The sequence below is a fragment of the Chiroxiphia lanceolata genome, chromosome 3 (assembly GCF_009829145.1).
Source record: "Chiroxiphia lanceolata isolate bChiLan1 chromosome 3, bChiLan1.pri, whole genome shotgun sequence".
NCBI lineage: Eukaryota > Metazoa > Chordata > Aves > Passeriformes > Pipridae > Chiroxiphia > Chiroxiphia lanceolata.
Window position 1 is genome coordinate 45543168 of NC_045639.1, and position 24851 is coordinate 45568018.

The 24851-nt window shown below is 35.5% G+C and overlaps 1 protein-coding gene across 3 annotated transcripts in view; it reads left to right on the forward strand.

Annotated features, from left to right (window-relative positions):
* Positions 1 to 24851, forward strand: part of PDE10A (phosphodiesterase 10A) — a 353600-nt gene that overhangs the window by 241386 nt on the left and 87363 nt on the right. For all 3 annotated transcript variants that reach the window (XM_032682873.1, XM_032682871.1, XM_032682874.1), the window contains exon 2: positions 11997 to 12125. In XM_032682873.1, coding sequence (XP_032538764.1) covers positions 11997 to 12125 — 129 coding nt within the window. The remainder of the gene's footprint in view (positions 1 to 11996; positions 12126 to 24851) is intronic.

Genomic DNA, 24851 nt, shown 5'->3' on the forward strand with positions numbered 1-24851 from the left:
TCTATTCCCCATAAAAGAATTAAATATGGGTTTTTATTTTAAATGTCTTTCAAAGTTCAATTTTGTATAAAGAGGCATTTTGTATCTATATTTTATAGTAATAAAAAAGGTAGGGCTAAAAGCAGTTTCCGAGATCAATTATGTGTCACCAACTTTTTGTATTTCAACTTTATTGCTAAAACATCTGCTGTCACACTTTTGGGGTTTGAGAGTAGGCTATGTTGTACTCTCTATCATTCAAGTGATAAAACCAGAGTGTCTGTCACAAAAACTGATTTTTTTTTAAAGACTTTTAGGAGCTTTTATTTTTTAATACTTCTTTTCTAGTTGTAAGTATTGAAATTTTTGTCAAAGTGCTTGAATTAGGTTAGAGAGACTTCTGGAACTACTGTAGGAATAGTTGAACAGTTGCATATGCATAGTTGGAATTAAATCTCTGGACTTGTGAAATGTTGTAAGAATACAACGTTATAATATAGAAAAATGAGCCTGGTCCACTTTGTAGAGAGGATAGATGTTATTCATTCAGACCAGTGGTACCTTTACAAAGAGATGATCTATAATGCTGAAAACTCTTTTAAAGTAATTGTTAAAATAGGAAAGAAAAAACTGAATTGCCGGAAGCTAAAATAAGAAAAATTGATACTGAAATTAGAATAGAATTTTTAATTGTTATTTATTTAATAGGTACACCCATTTTGTACCCACCAGGAACTGAAAGAGACTAAATGGAAAATGTAACAAACTCTTCTACTGCTCAGTGTTTTATTTAAAATTGGATGTCTTTTTCAAAAAAAGGTGTGCACCAGTTCAACCTTCAATTTGTTAGGCATAATGTACGTCTAGCAGACAACAACCTTTTTGTTAATCAATAGGTCAAGATCTTGACAGCACTTTCTATCTGTCTTAAAACAAGTGAACCTGTAAATACCATGGCTAGTCTTTAGATCAAATAAGAATAGCACCTTGCAGCCTGTTCCTTCCATACTTTCTGAAGTCTTCCATTCAACAACTTGTCAGGCTTGTGCATAGTAATCTTTTTGGATTTCAGTAAAGCTTTTGATACTGTCACAGGATCCTTCTGGACAAAAAGTCCAGCACACAGCTGGATAAACACATCGTGCAGTGAGTGAGCAACTGGCTCACAGGTCAAGCACAAAGAGTTATAGTGAATGGGGTAACATTAAACTTGTGCCCTGTCACTGGTAGGGTTCTGCAGGGCTCCATCCTCAGCCTCAGCCCAGCCCAGTTCTCTTCAACGTCTTCATTAATGACCTGGACACAGGACTAAAAGGAATACTAAGTTTTCTGCTGAAACTAAATTGGAATGAGCTGTTGACCCCTTAAGGGCAGAGAGGCCCTGCAGGGAGACTTCAACAAATTAGAAATGGGCAACTGTATGAAGTTTAACAAGGGCAAGTGATAGACACTGCATCTGGGATAGGGCAATCCTGGTTGTGTGTATAGACCAGGGAATGAGAGGCTGGAGAGCAGCATTGTGGAAAGGGACCTGAGGATCCTGGTTGATGGCAAGTTGAAAATGAGTCAGCAGTGCCCTGGCAGCCAGGAGGGCCAAGACTGTCCTGGGGTGCATCAGGCACAGCATAACCAGCTGTTCAAAAGTGGTGGTTGTCCCGGTTTACTCTGCACTGGTGTAGCCCCACCTTGAGTACTGTGTGCAATTTTGGGCACCACAATATAAAAAAGATATTAAGCTCCTAGAGAGTGACCAAAGGAGGGCAGTGAGGATGGTGAAGAGTCTGCAGGGGAAGCCCTTTGAGAAGTGGCTGAGGTCATTTGGTCTGCTCAGTCTGGAGAAGAGGAGACCTCATTGTGGTCTTCAACACCCTCATGAGGGAAGTGGAGGGGCAGGCACAGGTCTCTTCTCTCTGATGACCTGAGGGAATGGCCTGAAGTTGTGTCAGGGAAGGTTTAGGTTGAATGTCAGGAAAAGGTCCTTCATCCAGAGGGTGGTTGGGCACTGAAACAGACTTCCCAGGGAAGTGGTCACAGCACCAAGCCTGACAGAGTTCAAGAAGCATTTGGACAATGTTCTCAGGCACATGACTCTTGGGGTGTACTGTGCAGGGCCAGGAGTTGGACTTGATGATCATGATGGACTCCTTCCAACTCAGCATATTCTATGATTCTACAATAGTACAGTTACAGACTACTATAGTACAGTTACAGACAGTTCAACTGACATGTATTTTTCTATATGTTTTATTTTAGCCACCATGTCTAGAAAAATGCTTGACTAGCATTGTTTATTTTTTGAAGAGCTTGCTTCCCGTGAACTGGATCAAACCTTTCTGGATGTGGTTAGATTTCTTCCTATTAGGATTTTTTAGTGACTGACTTCTCTGGATTTTGTACTTCTCATTTTGTAAAGGGATGTTTACTGTGTTTCTTTTTAAACATCCCAATACTATAAGTTTGGAGGGGATTAAAAGAAGAATGACAAATCCTGCTGTGTGGTGCTGCAGATATGGCCCTAGCACCTCCAAAGTAGAGAACACTCAGGTGTCCAGACTTGTTGCTAAGTAGTACGTTATTTGACTATGTGTAGTTGTTATTTAAGAAGAGCATGTGCTCTGGGAAACTTTCTTAAAATGTCTGCTAATCTAAGTGTTAAGATGAAGTGGGATGCTCCTTTCAGAAGGAAGAATACTCTCTGTTTCCTATTTAGTGAAATGACAGAGTGAGAGTTGGCACAGGCATGTAGTATATCTCAGAGGAGGTTTCATCATAATGGATCTTGTTTATGGAATAAGTTAAGTAACAGTTTAGTGAACAGCACTGTAAATTTATATTGGTAAGTATATTATAAAGTGTTTACAGAACTTCATTCACAGGAGTTCATTTTAAGAAATAAATGAGCTGTAAAACATCAGTAATAAAGACAATGGGACTACTCTTAAGTCAGAAGAATTTACAAAAAAAGGGAGCTACTCCAGGATCAGGTGTCAGGTGGGAGAAGACATTACATCAGCCGGAAGGTATTACCGGAGAAGACATAAATCAAGAACTTGGTCCCAACACCTGTTCTCAAGGGAAGAGTTAAGGCATTCTTACCTTGCTTAATCATTAGATTTTAAGTACTTTAATTTGCAGGTGTATATGCTCTTTTCAGAGATTATGTGCAAGTTCTGAGTGACTTGACATTTTTCATAATGAGTTATGAATGAACTGTATTTTAGTACTTTTCACCTTCAAGATACGTGTTACTGTTCAGGTATATTTTGGGCAGAAGACAAGGTAACCTGGCTCTGTGTGTTGCACAAGAGAAGAAAAAAAAGCAAATAATTATACTGATATGTCCCTTATACATCTACAAATACATTTTAACTTACTTCAGTGTAATGTGTTAATTAGAAATAGGTTGATAATTATTTTTATCAGTAACCTTGATGATACACAGCTTTCTCCTCAAGGAAGTATTTGAAATTATTTGATTACAATTTACAAGTCCTAAAGCATGTCTGTAGTCCATTTGTTAGCTGTTTGCAGAGTGTTAATTAAATTTCCAAATTTGGTCCCATCATGCACCTGGAAAGAGAATAAAGCTTGTTACAGACCCCTCAGAGTTACTGCAATGTGCTAATGAGAACTGGAGAGAAGCTACTCTCAAACCAGGAAAGTAAGTCAGAGTTTTAGAAAGCCTCATACATCAACTAGTGGATGATATTACAGCATAACAGTATACATGCAGGATTATGCCATTCAGGCAATTTGAAGTGTGTTTTGAAACCCTATGAAAAATAATTATTCAAATTCAGAACGCATTCACCCCATTAGGCATACATATAATTCCTGTGGAAAGATTATAGGTCTTTTAGCTCTAGCTAATGAAAACTGATTTCATCAACAGTTTTATATGACATTTTGCTTTTTAACTTAATACTGAAGGAGCGCTCAGAGCTGCTAGTACTGTGCAAATCTTGAGTGCTAGATTTTGGGAGACATGAACAGTTGAGTATCTGCAGATGTCTAGGGCTCAAGCTTGCAAGATGCTGATAATATCAGGAAAAACACCATGGAAGTTGGTGGAAACTAAAGGCGTTTATGTCCATGCCTTGCTCATCATCTGGCATGTTCAGGTACAAAGGCACATCCGTGGCTTTTTCATCAGGAATATGGGATCTGAATTATGGGAAACAGGATGCAGTAGTTCTTGGTATTATTTCTGTATGAGCACATTCCAGTTCTGTTTAGCTGAGCTAGTCTTTATTTTGTCTCTCTAAAACTTTAGCTGCTGGCATCATGGGTGAGATGTTGCATTGCTGCTGCTCTCATCTACATGTATACAGAGCCTGGGGGTTTATACAGTAATTAGAGGCTGGCATAATTAAATATTCATCTTTTAATGAAGATTTTAAATGTTTAATGGTAAAATTTATTATATGGGAAACAAAGATTTGCCCTTTTTAAATACCCAAAAATTTGGGTAGTGTGGTGTTTTCTGGTACTGTGTTATTGTTTTTCTCTGCTGATATGCTGGAGCTGTGTATTGTTTTTCCTCTAGCAATGCAGGCAGGAGTTGGAGGAGTAGGGGCAAAAAAGGTGAATGAAGCTGCTCACAGATAATTGATTTTTGAAGAAAAGAGAAATCAAGGGAGATTTGACCACTCTGATTGCTTCATGTTAGTGATTATACTTTTTGCCAGACCAGTAATGTCAGGTTTCAGAGAGTTTGGGCACTTGGTCACATTACATTCCTGTATACTTAAATGGATTAAGATAAAAAGTCTGACTTGAAAAGGATATTTCAAAACTGACTGTGCCTGTGGTTTTGAATCCTGATGCTTTGAACAAAGAAGGGATTGATTTAATGGGATTAATGCTTAATCCAAATGAAGCAATGTACACACATGCCTTGAATGCTTTTGAGAATAACTACAAATATTGCTTATAAAGTTCTGTAGAAAAATACAGAGGGGTGATTTCTGTGTAAGAAAAAGATGGGACAAGACTGCTTTAAATAAAGGACACATGCAAAGTGCTTCAGGATTACTTTCAGATATTTTTAAGTCTTCGTTTTTCTACGAGTATGATACTTGTTTTCAGGTGCTGATTTTGAGGAGGTGTTACATGTCTCTCTTCATAATTTTGATATTTCAGATGAGAAAAAGTGTTTTCAAATTAGACTTTATTTTCTCTTATATTTGGGGTAAGGTTGTTTTCTGTTTCAGATGATACTTTATCACCATGATTTTTTTCTTTTTTTGTTGGCTTGCAGATTTTCTATGTGGCACAGTATATTGTTACTTACTTGGAGAAATTATGACTTTGCCCATATTTGCTGTGACTCTGTGCCCCTCTAACTTCAGAGAAGAATTACTTTTTTAACCAAACAAGCCAATTTGTGTATGGTATTTTTTATTTGAATTACTTTTTAAATTTTCTTTTTTTTAATGTTTGCAGATGCAAAAATTTCAACATTTATGATTATTTCCTTTCATGTTTATTAGTAAAAGCTTTCTTGATACATGAAATTCACCTGATTTCTTATAATGACCGATGTATACACTCACAATGTGTTTTCAAAACATTGAATCCTGTCTAACTGGGTGAAAGGTATGTTATATGCACCAAAGACTGTTGCAAGGGTTTTAGGGAAAGCAATGACTGCAGTCTTTCAGAGCGTAGTTGTTCTAGGATAGAACACTGACTCTCACAAGTATTAGGCTGGCTCATCAATTTTTAACCATTTGTCCCTGACTCCCTATGTGCCCCCCAGCCTGGGAACCAGAAACTTTAGGTGAAAACTAATTCTTGCCCAATCATGAGGTTTTGGAAAAAAAGACCAAATATCACAACACTAATGAAAAAATTGCAAGAATTGCTAATGATGTGTGTGACTCATGCTGCTAAATGGAGCAGATTTTTAAACATAGCTCTAGGCTTCAATTCTTTCAGTTCATTCACAGTCAGTTCTGCTTTATACTGAGCTCAGTGAAGCTATTCTCAGAGGAGCGTACAGTGTGACATGGATTAAGAGTCAGAGAGTGGAGCCATTAATCGATTCAGTACTACATAGGTTATCTAATATCTAAGAAATATTTAAAATGTTTGAGGCAGCATAAAAAGCTGGAAGGAAAAATATAACTGTCAAGTGATTTTTAGCTTTATTACTTATTTTTTTTAAAGAAATTCTGTTGGAGACTGGCTTAAAGGCAAGGAATAATTACTAAAAATTGATGTTTGAAGGAAGTTTTGTTTCTTCATTTATTTTTGAACCCAGCTATGCTATATTTGAGCTAGTAAAGAGTGCACAGGAGCATTCTTAGGTACTGGAATTGTTTTTTTTGTCTGGAATGGCTCTTGGCAGTGCCTTACCCAAGCCAGCTAATGATGTCCCAGGCAGGTCCCGAATGTTGCTCTGGAGTAGGGTCAGGCCAGGGATGATTCCAAGCAGGCAATCAACCTTTCTGTTTTCACTCAGCTTCATTGTTGGACATCAAGAAAAACTAATAGTAAGGATGAAGGAGTTATAAACCGCTTGGTTTCAGTCAGTGAACAGCCCTAGACATATTCAGTTTACTGGTATAGACAAGCCTACTGTGCTTCTTTGTAGGACTCTAAAAATTTAAACCTGTAAAGTGATTTTTAAGTTGCTGAATTTGTCACATCTGCTCAAAAAATCATTCTCTCCCTTAAGATAGAAGTAATAGTGTTTAAAGCTTTTGTTTTAAAGTGTTAATATTCAGTTATTTTCCAAAGAGCATTTTTCTGACATCTTAAGAGGACAGCAATATGTAAGACTGCATCTATGTTTACAGTTTCTGTCTCTCCTAAAACCCAACATAGACATTATGAGGCTTGTGTTAATCAACAGGGTGAATACTGATCACATTTATTATAAGAATCTTCCTATTCTGTAAACTTTGTCTCTTGGTATGATTAATTCTTTACTGGTCATTCAAATATACATTTTGTTTCGAAACTGTCTTCATGCACTTGAGGCTTCCTGAAAAATGTTTGTGTCAGTACCTGTAAAATGATCTACCTGCACAGTACTCTCAGCTGCAATGAATGTTCTGTAATTTTCTCTTAGTACTTTTTTTAGTGCTACAGATTTTCTTTTTCACTAATGAAGCTGTTGGTTTACTTACACTGGACAGTGGGAGATTGCTCTGTGAAAGCAGTTGATCTCTTTTAGGGTTCTACTAATGAAATAGGTTTCACTAATGAAATATTGCAATTGTTGAAATGAAAGCTTTACTGGTAGATCAAAAGGGGAAGCTAGACTTCAGCAGACCACATGATCACTAAATCAAACAGCCTGCAATACTCTCTTTGTATGAGACACACAAATAGAGCTATTTTGGAAGGTGGTGGTGCTGATTTTTTTGGCTTTGTTTGGCTTTTTGTAGAAGTACTAAAAAATCAGTCAAAGTTTTAGTTATGCTTTCAAAGTCCCAATGATCTAGTCCTGGTACACTATTGAAATAAATACAGTATATACAGTTTCCTGTGGTAGTTCATAATCTACACGAATAAGTATTCCTCTTTAAATAGTTCTACTAAACTTGCTAAATTATTCCAGGTAAAGATTTCTTTATTCTTTACCCCTAGCAAAATGAAGTGTGTTTTTAAAGTATTAGTCATAGGACCACTGAAAAAATAGTTATTTGTTGAACCGGACTATCATAAGTGTTTTGGCTTTCTAGTTTAAGGTGAAATGACTGAACTGTGATATTTAGTAGCAATATTTTTATTTTCTATTGTTAGTTTAATTAAATAAAAAAGGGAAGAAATCCACCCATAATTCTGTCTTCAACTCTCTGTATTTCTGCTATTAATTTCAGTGAAAAAGAAACAATTTCTCATAGTTTGGGTAGGAAAAAAAGCCCAAAACCAACACCCAAACACTCTTACACATAGTCCATTGAAAACCAAAGCGTTATTTAAAAAAAACAACCAAAAAACCCTCAAATTCCACCACTACAAAAAACAAACCCAAACCACAAACCACAAAACCAAAATTTTGATAGACTAGCATCAGCTATGCCAAATAACATGAACTGCTTGAGCCTCAGGCGTATGCAAAGTGGAAAAACAGGGCTATGGTTTTTTGTTAGAGCGCATCAATACCTCATTTTATAGAAATACTACAAGTAAACACAATTGTTTTTCTGTCATGTTGTTTACCCTTCTCACTCCTAACATCCCAGGATGATTGTCCCAGGCTTTTTTCTGGTGAAGGAATTGCCTCTTGGGTGGTGTTGGGAGGACAGGCCATCTTCTACTCTCTGCTTTGCACTGAGCTTTGCCAGCTTTACATCATCCTACCCTATAGTAAATGAGATACACAAAAAACCACAATAAGGTGAACCACTTGCATAAAACCCAGTATTTATTGAAAGGTTGTATTTCCGTTTACTGTTCAAACAGGAGTAGCCCAGAAATGGAAAAATGAAATCAAACCCCCCTTGATTAAAGTTTTCAATGCACATGAATAAACTTTTAAAAGCAGATGGTATGGCCAAAGAGAACATATTTGAAATTGAGATTTACACAACCTAAATGGGCGTGCTGGTCACAAAATGAGGAGCTACTGAGCTGGCACAAGTGTCAGGCAGCTGGAGCTGTTTCTTTACCCACTCTTTGTTCAGAGGGAAATGAAAAAGAAGAGCTTATCTGATACATGTGTATACTTTTGCATGATATTTTTATCTTAATTCTCATTATTTAATGACAAATTAAGAACAAATAGTTAACACGTGCATAAAACTTGACAAATAGCAAGCTGTGTCAGAAGGATGTCAGCCCCAAAATGTGATTTTAGCATATAGACCAATACAGTTATGAATGTATGCCCTTCTGTCTTTTCCTTTGTTAGACACTGTTGATATATACACTTGATGCTCTGTACAAGAACTGATGAACAAGAATGAGAGAAGTCCTGGCATTACTGGAGATGATGGAAAGTTGTAGTGAGGGAAGAAGGAGGAGTGGAGAAATATTTCTAATATGAATGCATGTAGAAAAGTTTGCTGCCTCAAATGCTTAAGACCAATACAGTAACAGAATAACCAGCACTGGCTTGTGTTATTTTTGTTTGTAATTCTGTAAATGACACCTGAATGGTATGATAAACTTTTGGTTCCTGAGTTTGGTGTGTTATGGTCCTCTTTATTTAAATGTTATTAATCATTGCCTCTGAATTTTCAAATAGTTTTTTTTTTCATTGCTAAGAATTAAAGGATTGCAGCACTTCAGTAGAAAGGTTGATAATATTTAGGAAAAATAAAATACATGTACCATAATTATTCAGGAGCACATGAATGCTCAAGAGAGCAAGTGTGGCGATCATTGAACCTATTCATGATGTTACGCAATAATCGTATTCTAATGTACATCTTATAATGTAGAAGGCATTATATCCACCATAAAATAATTGTTTCTGCACAGCTGTAAAACAATTTAACATTCAAGCATCTTTACAACACTTAGTGTACATAAAAGCCTTAGTGTACATATAACACAAAACATTTAAATTTCTTCTGAAAGACTGCTTTCTATTAATGTTACATTTCGTGAAGTTACAATGTGTTTCTGCTAGTTTTGGTTGTGGAGTTTGTGTGTATGGTTGTAGTGGGTGTTTTTCAACGCATCAGGCTAACAGTTGGGAGCTGACTGATAAGTCACCTTTAATCTATGTAGAAAATAGGTTTAAGTTACTCTTTTTCAACTCTGCAAATATAGTTGTAAATCCTGTTCTGCTTGCTCCCATCTGCAAATCTGGCATTGAAAAAGCACATCTGCACAGATGCCTTTGGTGATATAAAGATGAGTAATTTAAAGACTGTTGTAGGATTTCTTATATCATCTTCAGAATCACTTTTCCATATAAGGTTAAGGCAGAGTTTTTACCTTTAGGTTGCTGAAGTTGCATGATATCGGGAAATTAAACTTGAGACATGTAGACTGAAGTCTTATCTCAAATTTACATTTTATTGAATTTTGATGTGTATATTACAAAAGCAAAAACTTATAAAGGTTTGAATCAAGAAAGAAAGTTAAGTTTATTTTCACTGAAAACACAAATCAAGTCTTGTAGAATTTCGGTTGCTAATTTTACAATCTTTTCAACTCCTAGTTTCTTACTAGAAGCAAAAAGTGTTTGTTTGAGGTCTAAAGACAATTTGGAAGTAGCAGGCATTTTGTGACAACCCTGTATTGATTATTTTTCATTTGGAACTTTAAAGGCAGATAAGTTTTAATGACTTTTTGATGGTTAAATCTGCTAAATTTTTAAAACATTGTAGTCATTATGAGCAATTCTTAAAACACATTTCTTTTTCAAATTTTATTACTATGAAATTAGAAAGACTTACTTTTTCAAGGTATTACATTTTTCTTAGTTGAGCAAATTACAAAATTATATTAATGAGTCTGATTTTTCAGAATGTAAGGTGATACCTGTATTGGCTCAAAAATCTACTTATTCATTTAGCACATATACTTCTTTATAGATGCATTATGACCTAAATTTACAAGCTATCAGGAAAGGCCAAACAATCATAATGGGGTTTTACTTGTTTTTGCTTAACTTGCTGATCACCTACAGGTCTTATTGATTTAGGAAGAACCTTTTCTTCTCTATTAATGAAAATCAGGATGCTCAATTAGCTTATTCAAGTGATCCAGATCTGGTGACTCTTGCCTGCAAATGTCAATGTTGTTATTTGAGGCTATGATATCCAACAGGAACTGTAGATTAAGAGAAGGGATAGTTTAAATCAGATATGAGCTGGTGGGGGCTGGCAGTTGGTGTAGGGGGAGTGGCATAGCAGTTTGTTTACTGGTATTGCTTCCTAAAGACTTCCATTGTAAACGTTTGTAAGATATCTTAAAGATTACCATCATTGACTGGCACTGAAATTGTACTACAGCTGTTTTCACCACATTCTGATACTGCACAAAGCATAAAACAGGAAAATCTATCTTATTTTATAGCATGAATGCTTTCCAAAAGAGGTCAGTGTTGTTTGACCTGAACAACCTGAACAACCTTTTTTTGCAGAACCTTGGCTGCTTTCTGTGGAGAAGTTGCTATTACACTTAGAGACACCCAACACAAGAGAAGACAGCATATTTAAAGTCGTTACAGTTGTTGTTACTCCTCTTCCCCTCAGATCTCATTAAGGCTTCTGTGCTTGGGATGCCTACTCTCTCTATGGGGGCCAAGCCCCTTGGCAGGTGCTCTTCGTTTCTGCCTCCCTCTTTGAAAAGCCTCAGCACTACTGGTTTCACCTCCTTGTGGCTGGTCATTTTGTTTGGGGGAATTATGAAGTGTATGATCAGATTATAATTTTATGAATTTTAAATTTTATTTATGTCAGGGATCTGAAATTCTGAATTTTGCTTCTTTTTCCAAAATGTTTGCTGGAGTTATCTTTTTGTTGCAGATATTGTAAAGGCCTTTTATCTGCAATTATTTTTATTTTGATAACTAAATTGCTAAAGTAATGGAAGCATACCTGTGAAAGTAGTTTATACATTTGAAGTTAACTGAAGTAATTCCAGTACTTGAAAATTGTGTTGATTTTGCTGCCATTCGCAGTGAGAATACTGCATTTGATGCTTTACAAGACATACCAGTTCACTTTCTTCTATCTCCTTCTAACCACATTCTTTATCGATATATTATCTTACGTATCATGGAAATAAGTACTTTTATAGTCACAGTCATAGTCATAAATTCCTACGTGGCTATTTCTGCCAGGTACTTTTTACCTGTACCCCTCTAGGGCACGTTTTTTACATGGTGTCTTGTATGGATATGCTTTGCTTCCACTATTTTCTAAATGACAGCTAATTTTTTTCTTACTGGATATTTATCTTTCTTGGAGGAGACAATTTAAATAGTCATGTGTTCAATCAGTGTGTTAAAAAAAAGAATATTGATTCTTGCTCGTCTCTAGGTATTTTTTTCATATGAGGGAGTTCATACTGATAATGTAATCAATTAATATTCTCTCTTTCAGGTTTAACAGATGAAAAAGTGAAGGCGTATCTTTCTCTTCACCCCCAGGTACTGGATGAGTTTGTGTCAGAGAGTGTAAGTGCGGAAACTGTGGAAAAATGGCTAAAAAGGAAAAATAACAGACAAGAAGGTAAGTCCTTTTCATTTGTGATTAATAGTTAGCTTTGAACAACTCAGTTATTTTTAGATTTAGAAAGGAAACCTAGTTTTGGTAAAACTTGACTGTTATAATTTTTATATTTAGGTTCCCCAATTTTTTTAAAGGCAAAAAAAACCCTGGTTTTTTTAATATTTTTGGCCTTTTGGTGTTTCTATTTTGAATTATTTCGGTATTCATTTTGGAAGTTTAGTTTACCCATTTTAAGTTGCAAATACTGTTCTGTCAATCTGCAATGTCTGTTTTGAGAACATAACTTGGACTTCTTGGATCTAAAATTGATAAGTTTTGAATTAAAATTATGCAGGATGTGCAGGATGTAAGCCTCAGTAAATTACTGGATATACCATCTCAAAGGTTGCTACTTGCAACATATATTAAGTCAATTTTAGATAGGAATATTCACACAGAGGTTATAAACCAGTGTATTGAATTCTAGAGGTGTTTCTGTTGGGTTGCTTTAGATAAAATACCTCACTAAACAGACCCAGAAAACATTTTTATGAGTCAGCTTGTATTGACAATGTCTGTAAATTTTGTAATGACCTTAAATTTTGTGAGATTGTGCGCAAACATAAAATTCATGCAATGCTAACCATGATTTGAAATGCACCGGGTAAAATGCAAAAGAGGAAATTACAAAGGTGACGGAAGAAACCCTGATTTTGCTTTGAATGTGAATTACTTTGTGACTGACTTCTAAGGTGCTTGAGGTTTAAGTTCTGGTGATACTTCTCATTTTAAAAAGAGGGGCTAAGTTGTGGGCAAGGGATAGAATCATATTGAGCCAGATTTCTGGTGGTGATGACTATATTAAGGTGACAGTAAATAGTTGTTGATTTAAAGAGATTACCTAGTGGAAGAAGTATATAGCAATAGACCACCAGTTTACTCTATCTTTGTAGTTTACAAACTGCAGCACTGCAGGATGCTTATTGTTATAATCCACAAAAGCAATCAGAAAATCAGTGTTATAAATCAAGGGAATAAGTTGTGACAATGGTTTTTGTAAACAGAAGATTAAAAAAAATGTTTTAGTGTTACCAGAAATTCATATTATTTATTTTTAAGAACTATGTTCATTTAAAAATGATGATTTTTCTCTAAGACACTTGAAATTACCATAAGAAATCATTTGTGCGTGTTTATAGTCTGGGTCAAGGATCTGAATGCTAAAACCGAATGAATGCTTTGGATAATTTTCAGCTTCAATATTCTTATATTGCTAAGTGGAATTTATTAGTTCCTTTGTTGCTCAAAGTTTCCAGCTTTGGGGAGGAGGGGAGAAAGGTGTGAACTGAAGATACATTTTTGTGGAAATCCTAATGAAACTTTTTGAACCAACTGCAAAAGCAAAGTAACTGCTGACCATTGTCTCAGCGAAGTTTGAACATGAATAGCTGCAACAGTGTGATTTGTCTGTTTTTTTTCTTAGACTTTAAAACTTCTATCTTATAGCTAATTCTCCCTAAACTTGCATTAAAACTGTCAAGCAATAGTTATGCTATCATTATCATTCAGCTTCATATCTGATATCATCAAATGAGTCTTTCTACCTTCCTGCTACTTCCCTTTTGCTGACAGTGATCTTTAAGGTGGCCATATTTGTTACATTACGGGCAGTTATGCAGATGTGACTTCCTTAGTGTTGGATTTTAGATAAAAATAAGCAGAACCAGATTTAAAACTACATTTGCCAAGTCAAAAAGAATAATTTGAATGCATTTTTTTTATAGAATGAAACAGATACTGATGAGCCTTCTCTGTGGTTTTCTTCTAGAAAGATAAAGTCTATAGCCATATAAAATCTCTCTGATAAGGAAACAACCTAATTTTTCAGAATGCAACATTTTTAGAAAAGAAATTTACTGGATGATTTACTCGGTTTATGTTATGTATGTACAAATTCTACTACCTGAGTTATGGTGGCATTGAGAAATGAGGAGGAGAGGATGGAACTGAATCTTTTGGTATCAGCATGGATGTGTGGTGACTTTAAATGACTAAGTAGCCTCAGTAACTTTACATCAGTAGGGGTATAACCTTCCCTCTATCCTCTTGCTTTAATGTAGTCTACTTTATGAATGTTCACATCATGTAATGTGATACAGACAAAAAAGTAAGCTTTGTTTTTATTAGAAAGTTGCCAGGCAGGCAAAATGCTTTTTTGAGGTCTCTGGCTTAGCGTCTGTACTCTTACACATTGGTGACGCAGAACAGTCATTAACCTATATGCAGAAATTGTGTCCTGCCTGATTTACAGACATCCAGCTGTGTGTACTCGTCAGCCAGAAGTCAATGGGCCTGCAGCCAGGGTAGTTTATCTGAATTTCATTAGCATGAGCATGAACTGAAATGTCCGATTTGGACTTAAGTGAACCAAAATTTATCAGTGACAGAGATTCACTGAATTAGTTACTTTAGATGGATCTTTTTTTTAACCTAAAGTATTAAAAAGGAAGGAAATCAATAAGTACCATACTGTTTAAGGTGTAGCTATGTCCCAAAACATAATGAGTTGTGTACAACAAATCTTGTATCTATCACAGCAAATGTTATATTGAAAGTTGCTCACGACAGTTTGGTAGTGATGGTGATCTGCCTGGGATTATAAGATACGTTTTTCTTTACCCTCTTTTTATTTTTCTTTTTCATGGTATATTGGAGAAAACCTACAAGGGTGCCAATGGGAAGGAATGCTGCCTGATATTTGGGTATTCACTGCAACTTTTTGATCCCTGACTATTATCTACTGATAAAATACATGCTCAAAACACCCCCAGGCCTGGTATGATTGCATACAGCATTTCCAAATGACTCTATTTGTAATAAACAAACACTTGAGTTTTAATTTTTTTTCTATTCAGATAATGGCTGAATTAATCTTCCAGAAGAACTTTTCTTTTCCAGATGCCTAGATATAATACTCATAGAACTCACAAGACTTCTTCCATCGTCCCTTTCCATACCATTCAAGCAAAAGTAGCAGATGATTGTAGCAAGAGCCATAATATTTTGGAAGCTTTAGGCTCTGCTGCTGGATAGATCCTCATTTCCCAACAAATTTCAGAAAAATATTTATGAATTCCAATCTTAATTATATTATTTGAAGTTTCACTGCCACAACACTAAGAGACTAAGCACATAGATTATAAGTCAGATGTGCATCTTTTACACTGCTGATACTGAATTTCATAGATGTCTTTCCTAATCTTTTTAAAGACCTTTTTTTATAGGAAGAAAAAGGAAACTGTACAGAATTTGAAAGCTACCTATCACTTAACATAGTTATTGCTTCCCAGGGTCCTCATGTTCATCAAACTGCATGATCATGTGCTTAATTAATGCTGTATATGGACACATTAACAGCTTTATACATTATTTTCTTCCAGCAATACTTACCCAAAACAGGAAAGCTATGTATAGTGGGAACTTAAGGTGCTTTGCTACCATACAAATGCTGTTGTTAGGTAATTCATAAACACAATTTAAAAGAAGAATTAAATAGAAAATAATACATTCAGTACAGGGTACAACACTGATTATGCTCAGAAGTTACTGTCTATTAAGTGCAGTGGACTTACTGCATTTCCAGGAAGCTGAAATTTCATAATTGATCTAAAAAAAAAAAAAAAGAAAAAAGTGAAGAAATTAGAAATTGCTTGCTTGATATGACATTATTATGATATTGCTGTAATTTTTATTTGGGTTGCATAAGCCCTCAAGGAGATACTGTTAGATTTTTCCTAGGCTTTGAAAAACAGTAAGATTAATTTTCTTAGGGTAAGCCTAAGGTATTGCCATCCTGCTACTAATATTATCTTTTATGGACTTCATAATGTAATACGCTGCTGTAACCTGCTGTACATTCAAGAGAATGTATTATGTAATGTGACAAAAATATTTAGCATTTTCTGATGTGTCCTTACATGAGTTGTTTAGACAGAAACATGAAATGGCTTTTTAAGTAATTTCACATATATTCATTTTTCTGGACTGTTTTTTCCTGCTATGCTTTCCTGTATCCAGGGTTCCAGTTAGTGCTAAATAGTGCTATTTGATAGCTATGATGTTGATATGATGCAAATGATTAAATGAGTGTATTCAGTTGTTTCAGTTAAAGGACATTTGTGAACATTCAAAGTAATTTTTCTTTTTTTATTTATCATTACACAATAAATTCACTTATAGTTTTATGCAATTACTGTAAGCAGCCTGCCTGCTTTATAAAGTGTAGTTTTTCATTAGTCATTTAAATTCATGATTTTCTCATGGTGTATCTCATTCTTATGGTGTTTCTTGTGAAGCAACTCTTTGTCGATTCAGAATTCAGATTAAGTCCTGATTCTATTCTCTATTTAGCTTAGCAAATTCACTTTTCCCCCTTTTCCCCCTTCCTTTCTATGTGCCCTCGAAGTGGGCAAAGATGACAGTCAGATATGGTGCATTTGGTAGAGGAGTGGAATCAGTTCTCTCTGAATATACTCCTTCCAATCATTTGAAAACTTTGTAACTTCCCTAGAGTAGCTTTCAGTGAGCTAATTGAGTATAGAAAGGATAGAGCTCTGTGCAGGTTTCTTTTTCTTACTTTGTAGTATGTGCTGAGTTGAAGGTTTTGGTGACTGAGCTAGTTTATTTAAGACTGATCCATTCTGTGGTCTTTAGACACAGAAGCCCTTTTTTTAGTCCATTTTTCTTAACTGGAGAAGGAACTGGAGGAATAGGATCTGTGGCAAGAGACTTTGTCATACCAAGACTTTGAGACTATATATAGAGAGAATTTGTTTACTAGTCCCTTCAGACTAATACTAAAAGAAAAATTATACTAGGCTTCATCGTTGACATATAAAAAAATAAAAGTTCTGTACAGAAAATGGTTTCTTTTCTGGTGTTGCAGTTCCAGGTTTTAAGGTATCAGCATAATGGGCTTTAAAGTTTGCTACAGTCCTTGAGAGGCAAAATAGTGAGTTTTGGAGAGATATTGATATGTGGTTCTATTTAGGGAGCAAGTCTGTACTTAAATATTTATAGTTAAGCAATACCGAAGTACAAAGCTCTACATTAGATCATATTTATTCCATTATTTAATCTTTTAATTATGTTATTCATTCTGGCTTTTAAAAGATGGTGTGTAGAGGAACATTATTTACACTTTGCCTAAGGTTGTTAAATATAAGAAAGGATGAATAATATGCATTTCCATAAGCAGGGATGGGGTATATGAACAGATATATGAAGGCAGGACATGTGTCAGTATATGTATGCTAAATATCTTGCTGCCAGAATTAAAAAGGAAAAAAAAAAGGAGCCTAGGCTTGATTTGTTAGTTTTTGAGGACTGTGCATTTCCACACTGACTAAGCAGAGATACCTGTTTGCTAGTGCAGGGTAGGAGCTGTAGCACTGTAGATGAGGCATACTCAGAATCTGGAGACTATCACTCCACAGCTTGCTGCAATTCTGACGTATCCCCAACCCAGGCAAGAGGAACTGATTTGGCAGCATGTTAATGACCTCCTTGATTTATAATTAGGCTGTCTTAATATTTCATTGATGCTGCAGACATGCTGTTTGATTCTGATGCATTCCTGCTGTGCTTATGTTTGTGACATCCAAGCAGGCAACAAATACATGCCAAAAAGCAAGAGTGATTGTGGGAATTATTTGGGCAGTGCTGACTTTGCACCATTGACACCGAAGTAGTAGTTCTTAATGCTTCTTATTAGCAAACTCCAGTACTTACATACTTTGATACCGTTCTAGGATTTTTTTTTCCTCAAAATAAGACAGAAAGGATGAATCCTCCAATTCCATTCTCTCCAGTACAAGTGAAATAATTGCTTGCCCTATTCTTACTCTTCCCTCAGTGTCATTAATGGCCAGTTAGAGACAAGATGTTGGTCTAGGTGGTCTTGCGGGTCTGAACCAAGGTAACTGGTATGATACTGACACTATCATACCCAGATTCTCGGATAACATCTGGACTGATAAAGGTTGCCTCTATTGTACATGTTTTTCTCAGAAAAGTTGCAATAGTATCTGGGAACTGGGTAGATCCCCTTTCTCTATGTGTTTGGTATAGTCCTCACACAGAGATAAAACCAATTCAGAGACTTTTGTATGGAATAGTTTATAGGTTGCCATTTTTCATGTGTCTAGGAAGTTTATATTAGTGTATCAGTATTTCAGAGGCAGATAGTTGAAGTGAAGGCAATTCCCAGTGCTGTGGTGGAGCTCTACATACTCCAGATAATGAAAATGGCATACATTTGTCACAGGTACAAAAAAATTTTGAAGAAGATTTCTGGGGAGACTGTTGTATTTTAGCATTGTTTTTAAAAATTGTTTTATTGCTGCATCATTTCCTGAAACAGTTGGTATAATTGTCTGAGGTGAAATGGTTTCTTTCCTGTGTGACCAGTTCAATGGGTTTTTTTAATTGTTTTCTCTGAGTTAATCAGAAGAGAGCCAGCTTAGAGGTGGGTTCATTTTGGCTGTGAAAATATTAAGAAGGAGTTAGTGAAAAAGTTTCTCCTTGTTATGTTGTCGGTGTGTTCCTCTGGACAGAAAAAAAAAAAAGGCTAATGGAAAGGATCTATAGGTCAGATAGATCAGGAATTATTTAAAGTACTGATAGTACAGAAATATTGAGCAGTGGTCTCTTGGTAGATAATACTGAGGTCCTGAGTGGTAATGCTGTTTTCTTTTCAGCGTGTCTTGATGTTGAAGCAGTTACTGATTTTATTCTTTATTATTTGAATGACTATCACTAGCAAACTCCAAACAAGTACCAAAATGAACTTGGTACATTGTTTTCTTCTAATTTGCCGAAGAATGTGAGATTTATTGTCTGATTTCTTTTTTTTTTTTTTTTTGAGTGAGTTAGGTGAAGGAGGTGATTTTTCTGTTTTTCTGGAACTCTCCTGCATATTTAGAATTGTTTAGATGGTCAGAGATTTGCAGAGGGTAATCCGTTAATGACGAGATGTTTGGCCTTAGGAAGTAGACGTCACAACTTGGTCTGAGTTCCCTTTTGAACTAATTATGTTAATCACATTATATCTAGAGCAATTATTCTCAACGTGTACTTAAACTAATGTTTATTGTGTCTATGTTAGGCTTGAATTAGAAGTGTTTAAGTTTTTTTCTGTCAACTCAAAAATACTGCTACTTATTTGTAAGCCTTGCTTCACAGAATCATTTTCTGACCAGTACTTCTAGCTATATTAGAAAACAAACTGACTTTGATTTTTTGTCTTTTCTCAATCTTTCTAGGATTTAGGATATGGAGCTTCTTTTAGTATCTTACTGAGGAACAGGTTTCCCCATTTTCTTATTGTTTCTCTTCAGTTTGCATTTTGAACCTTTCCAGATTATCAATATCTTCTGTAAAGTATGGGCAGTATAGGAGTGATACTGTTACAATGTTGGGTTCATTAGTGTTGTATGCAAAACAAAACCATTTTGCTCCTGTGTGAGACAGTACTCCTTAATATTGTCTGACCTTGATGCTCTTTGTTTTCAGATTATTTCTCTCCTGTACATGGATCTTTGTTTTAGAGTAAAAACCAAGCAAGCAAAAGAAAAAAAAAATCTCCCTAATTGGTGGAGGAGCTCCATTCCGATGACATATGCGAAGACTGTATACCCACGTAGCTAACACTTTTTAATAATAATTATTTATGTCAGTCAGCTAACCTGTTTTACCTGCATTGAAATGGAGTAGGAACATTCCCATAGCCTGTAAGCTGAGAAAGCAATAAGTAACGAGGGAATAGTCATTAACTTTTATGGGACAGTAGCTTTTTAATCCAAGTATAGAAGTATTAACTTGAGAAATGTTGGCTAGACAAGGTCTGTAATCAGACATTGACCAATAAGGATAAAATGACAAAATGTAAAATAACTATAGATGTCAGGTTTGTTTGTTCTGTCCATTAAATGAGACTTGCATCATTGAGGAAAAGAAGGTATGTGGTTATGCAGTGTAATAGTCTGTTACACTACATGTGCACAAAGAAAGGATAAATGCCATATTTATTCATAGATATTCTGTATGGAAGTAGTGAAAACTCAATTCAGTAAAGTTCTTGATACCTTATCCATATGTAATATATCTGCAAAAATTCTGCCATCTCTTTTATCTTGCAGATAGTACAGGAAACCCTGAGGATGAGTGAAAATTTATCTTTATTGTGGAGATGGCTAGTTGGGTATAAATGATAATACCATATTTTGTAAATGGATGATTATATGTTTCTGGGGGTAGAAACAATTAATATTTGTCTTAACCTCGTATTGGCTATTAGTGAAGATATTCAGCAGAAATTTTACTTCTGAAACTGCTCTGTTGTCTTAAGACTTTGAAATCTGATCGTACACACAGAACAGTAAAATACAGGCATAGTATGGGCTTAAGGAAGACTGAAAATTTTCAGTGTGCTATCCTGTGATGATTTAGCTAATAATGATGGTAATTCAATTACTTTATCCTTTAAAGTAGCTATGATTAGATAGAATTTTAGACTAGTTGTCCTGTGTTTGTCTATCAGATCAGATTTAGTGCAACTCATTCAAAAAGTGTACTTTTCATGGTGAGTCATAGATACTCCCTTTATTTGTCCTAATGGTCATTGGTAGATCAAGTGCTTTGAAGAGGTAGCTTTGTCCAAAAATTACTTCTTCATACTGTGCATGGTGAAATAAATCCTGTCAGTAAACTTTCAACTGGATTGTAGTAAACTTTTTTTTTTGCATGTTCTATGAGTGCATGTTAAATTACATTCCCACTTCATTCAGCAAGAGGAAGGCCTACTCATGACTTCATTCTCATTGGTTTACTTCTATACATTCACTAATTTATTGCTTCAGGTGATGATACCTGTTTATATGTTATAGGGGGGATACATGTATTGCACATAAATGAGCGCTGTTACCTCTGCGTAGCTGCCATAGGCTTTTGCTGATGGAAGATTCATGTCACAAATAGTAGTCAAGTATGTAGAAGATGTTATTAAACATGTAGGTGGAAATTATTTGGTTCAAAGTGTCTACTCAAGTTTCAGACAATAAAAAAACCAACAACAAAAACCCCCAGAAAACTTTGAGATGAACCTTTTTCAATGGTCTTCAAAGATACATGTTTGGAGAAAAAGCCCTCCTATAGATTACTAAGTTGCTAAGAACTGGGAAGTAAACCATGAGAATTCCTAGATAATTTTCACTACAGAGGACTTTGGTAGTCTGAGAGGGATTTTTATTTTCATAAACTGTCTGAAAAAATGGATGCATACTAGGATGATAACATTTCAAATATCCTGAAAATTAAAACCAGATGTATAGAGACACAACAGAATCTCATAAAGTGTCAGATAAAAATGATTTTTGACAGATCCTTGCCTCTTGCTATGCCAGGTCTGGTTGCATGGCATGTCCCATCTGCAAGGCTAAACTGCTTTTTCTTCCCTCCTGAATATGATGTTGCATCCAAATTACCACCTGGAATAGTCCCATTCATCTGATTCAATATTGTTTTGGGAAAGTGCAAATTGGCAAGATCCAAGCCATAATGAGGTTGCAAACAGTTAATCAGGTACTGGTGATGTTCAAGACCAGTCTACAGCCCTAATTCCTCCATTACTTTAGGCCTGACCTGAATTAGTTAATGCAGCTTGGGGAACAATGCTAGGAATGTAATGGAAAAATCAGCCATTAGAGTTTGGGAACAGATAGAGAGCTCAGCCAAATACAAGTGAACAGGAACTATCATTAAGTCCTTGCGGAAATCTGCGATTAATTTGCAGTTCAGATGCTCTATACAGGTAATGTCACCTCTACGGATACACAGAGCAGCAAAGATAACCAGATGTGTAGACGTCTCTAATCTGTATTTCTGCAAGTTCAAAAAACAAGCAAGAGAGGAAGCATTTTTTTAACATTGAGATAGTTTTGTGGATACAATATGAGACAGGCTAACAGTTCCCTCAGCACAGCTGAGGGGGGCAATGAACTGTTTGACTAGCAGCATGTGAGGGTTGGAGGAATCACCTTACTGGACTTTAGCAATGACAAATATACTTGGATAATAGGACACTGAGTTTAATTATGTTTAATTAGTTTAATCATTTAGACAATTTGAGCAAAAATGTGTGACTATCAATTACAGAACAGGAGGAGATTGTATATTGTAATTTTCTCTGGGTCTGAAGGGAATGGACCTTTTTTTTCCCTGTGGAACACTTCAAACTCTGGTGTTAGGAGGTTTGGCGGGAAATTATAATGGGTTATAAAACCAGTGCCTGTTGGTGTTGAGCCAATGACAAGTATAAATTTTATTTGAAGGGCTTGTCTTCTTTAAGCATCAGAACTGAAAAGCAAAAAAAAATCAAGTAATTAGTTAAAGAATAATATTTTCTCAACATTATTGTTCAGTTTCCATTCTTTATCAATTCCATGAACACATTTACATCTACTGAACTAATTATATGACATTTGAGGATGCTCGTTCACTATTCATAGATCTTGTGCTCTTTTGTAACGGATTTGTTGTGGTGGAGGGAGGTTGCCAAGGTCTGAATTTCTTGCACTGGCTAGTGCATTTAGTTCAATTCTGCCACAAAAAGAACCCCAGTTCTGATAGCATTGTTAACTCTTTATAGGGCCAGTCTTGCTTATTATCTTTACACTATTATGAATTTTATGATGCTGCTACCAAATACAGGTAGATTTTTCATTCTTTAAAAGACCTGATCTGTACCAATTTTATAATTTTGACTGTCATGATGAAGACAGTTGACAGATTTACCTTTTCCATAACAGAAGAACTGAAGGACACCCTGCAAAATGACTTGACTACAGATTTGAAACAACAGGATGCCCTTTTTCACAAACCCCATGCCTAAATTACGAACCAATTAACATAATATATTTGAGATGTTACAAATGTAAATGGGTTCAAAAAATGATTAGACACGTTCCAAAGAAGAAATACATCATCAAGAGCTGTTACATACTATGATCCTGTTTCAGCCTCCAGCTGAGAAAATTCATAAGCATCTGATTGCTCTGAGGACATACTGGAGTAAGTATATTCTGTACATCTGTAGTCTTGTGTTCTCTCTCATTTTCATATAGTGTAATTTCTTCAAACTCTTTTCCTGTTTTCTTTCTAAATGAACTGTTACTAGCCATTGTCATCGACTATGAACTTGAGTAGATGGACTTTTTAGTTTAGTAGAATGGGGTCATTGTTCTCTGTCATTATGCTTCTGCTGCCTCTCTGGGATTTATATACCACCCATTGTTAGAATTGAGTCAAATTGTCTTAATAACACATTTGAATATTCTGGAAAAGAAACTCTGTTTTTATATTATAACACATTCATTGATCTTAGTTAAGCTACAGGAAATCCCTTCAGTTATGACAATAAGGCATCTTTCAAAATATTTGGAGACTGCACCTTATTCAGACTTTTGTTGCTTGGCTGCAGAACTGAGCTAAATTATTTTATTCCTTCTTCCAACCTGCAGTATGCAGATACCCGCAAGTGGTGATCTTCTTTGACTTGCAGAAAAAGAGGTTTGTCTAGTTGAAACTGCTGAGTAACAGTGATTAATAGCATAACTTTCTGATTTTTTTTAAATGCAAACCTATAATCTTATGTATGTTGAATTGGTTGTTCAGATAAAAGGGAGCTCTTGGTCCTCATCCTAAAGCAATGGTTTCATTTTGTTTGTCGTTAAGTACGGAGAGTGAAAGGTAAAGAGAAAAGAGATGGTTGTGTTGATGAGCAACAAGGGTTTGGAAATTAATAAGACACAATTCAATAACAGGTGTGGGAGGAGGAATGTTGGTGAGATTTTGAAGGATTTATAGCTGTTGGGTGTAACTTAAATTAGGTTTTGGTAACTGGGGTGGGGAAGTGACAACAGACTGGTTACAACTGTACTAATTCAATCCAAGTGGGTTTGTTGTGAACTCTTGGAAATATCTTCATGAAGTGCATCAGGTATTTGTATAGCAATAAAGAGATGTTTATTCTGGGGGACTTGCTGGGCAGTGATTTTGGATTTACAGTGAACACTTATGGAGGTTTATCAAAACAACTTTTAAAATTACTAACTACACAGTGACCCTTCTTTTTGAATTAGAGTTGTCATGACCCACCTAGTGAATGCCTCTGTAGGACAGGAGGTTACTTCACATGAAGTTTTCAATTACTGGAATGTGCTTTTTTTGCACATGGAAACCATGTCATTGTGACACCTGCTGGTTTACCATCATGTATATATTTCATGGTCTAGCATATGAATGTGCTTGAGGAATAATCTGAATTCTCCCTATTATCTGTTACCTTTCTTAAACAAACTTTTAGTTTTAAAGGTGATAGTTTGTTTTTGCAGACATGTACTATTACCAGGTTGCCTTTTCCAACTGTTCTCTGGCCAAAATATTTTTTATAGAAAATAACTACTGTCCTCCCCTCTGCTGGTAGGGTTGTGTTCCTCAAAAAAATTTTACTTCTAAGTAGTTATGAAGGACAATAAATCTCTGATACATTTCAATATTTGGGCTACCTATTGTAGCAGCCAACTATATACACCTGGTACAGTGAATATATGTATGCATTCCAGTACAGAGAAAATGGCACCATAAAATATAGGAAAAGGGTATTACAAATATTTTCTCAAGTTATGTTTT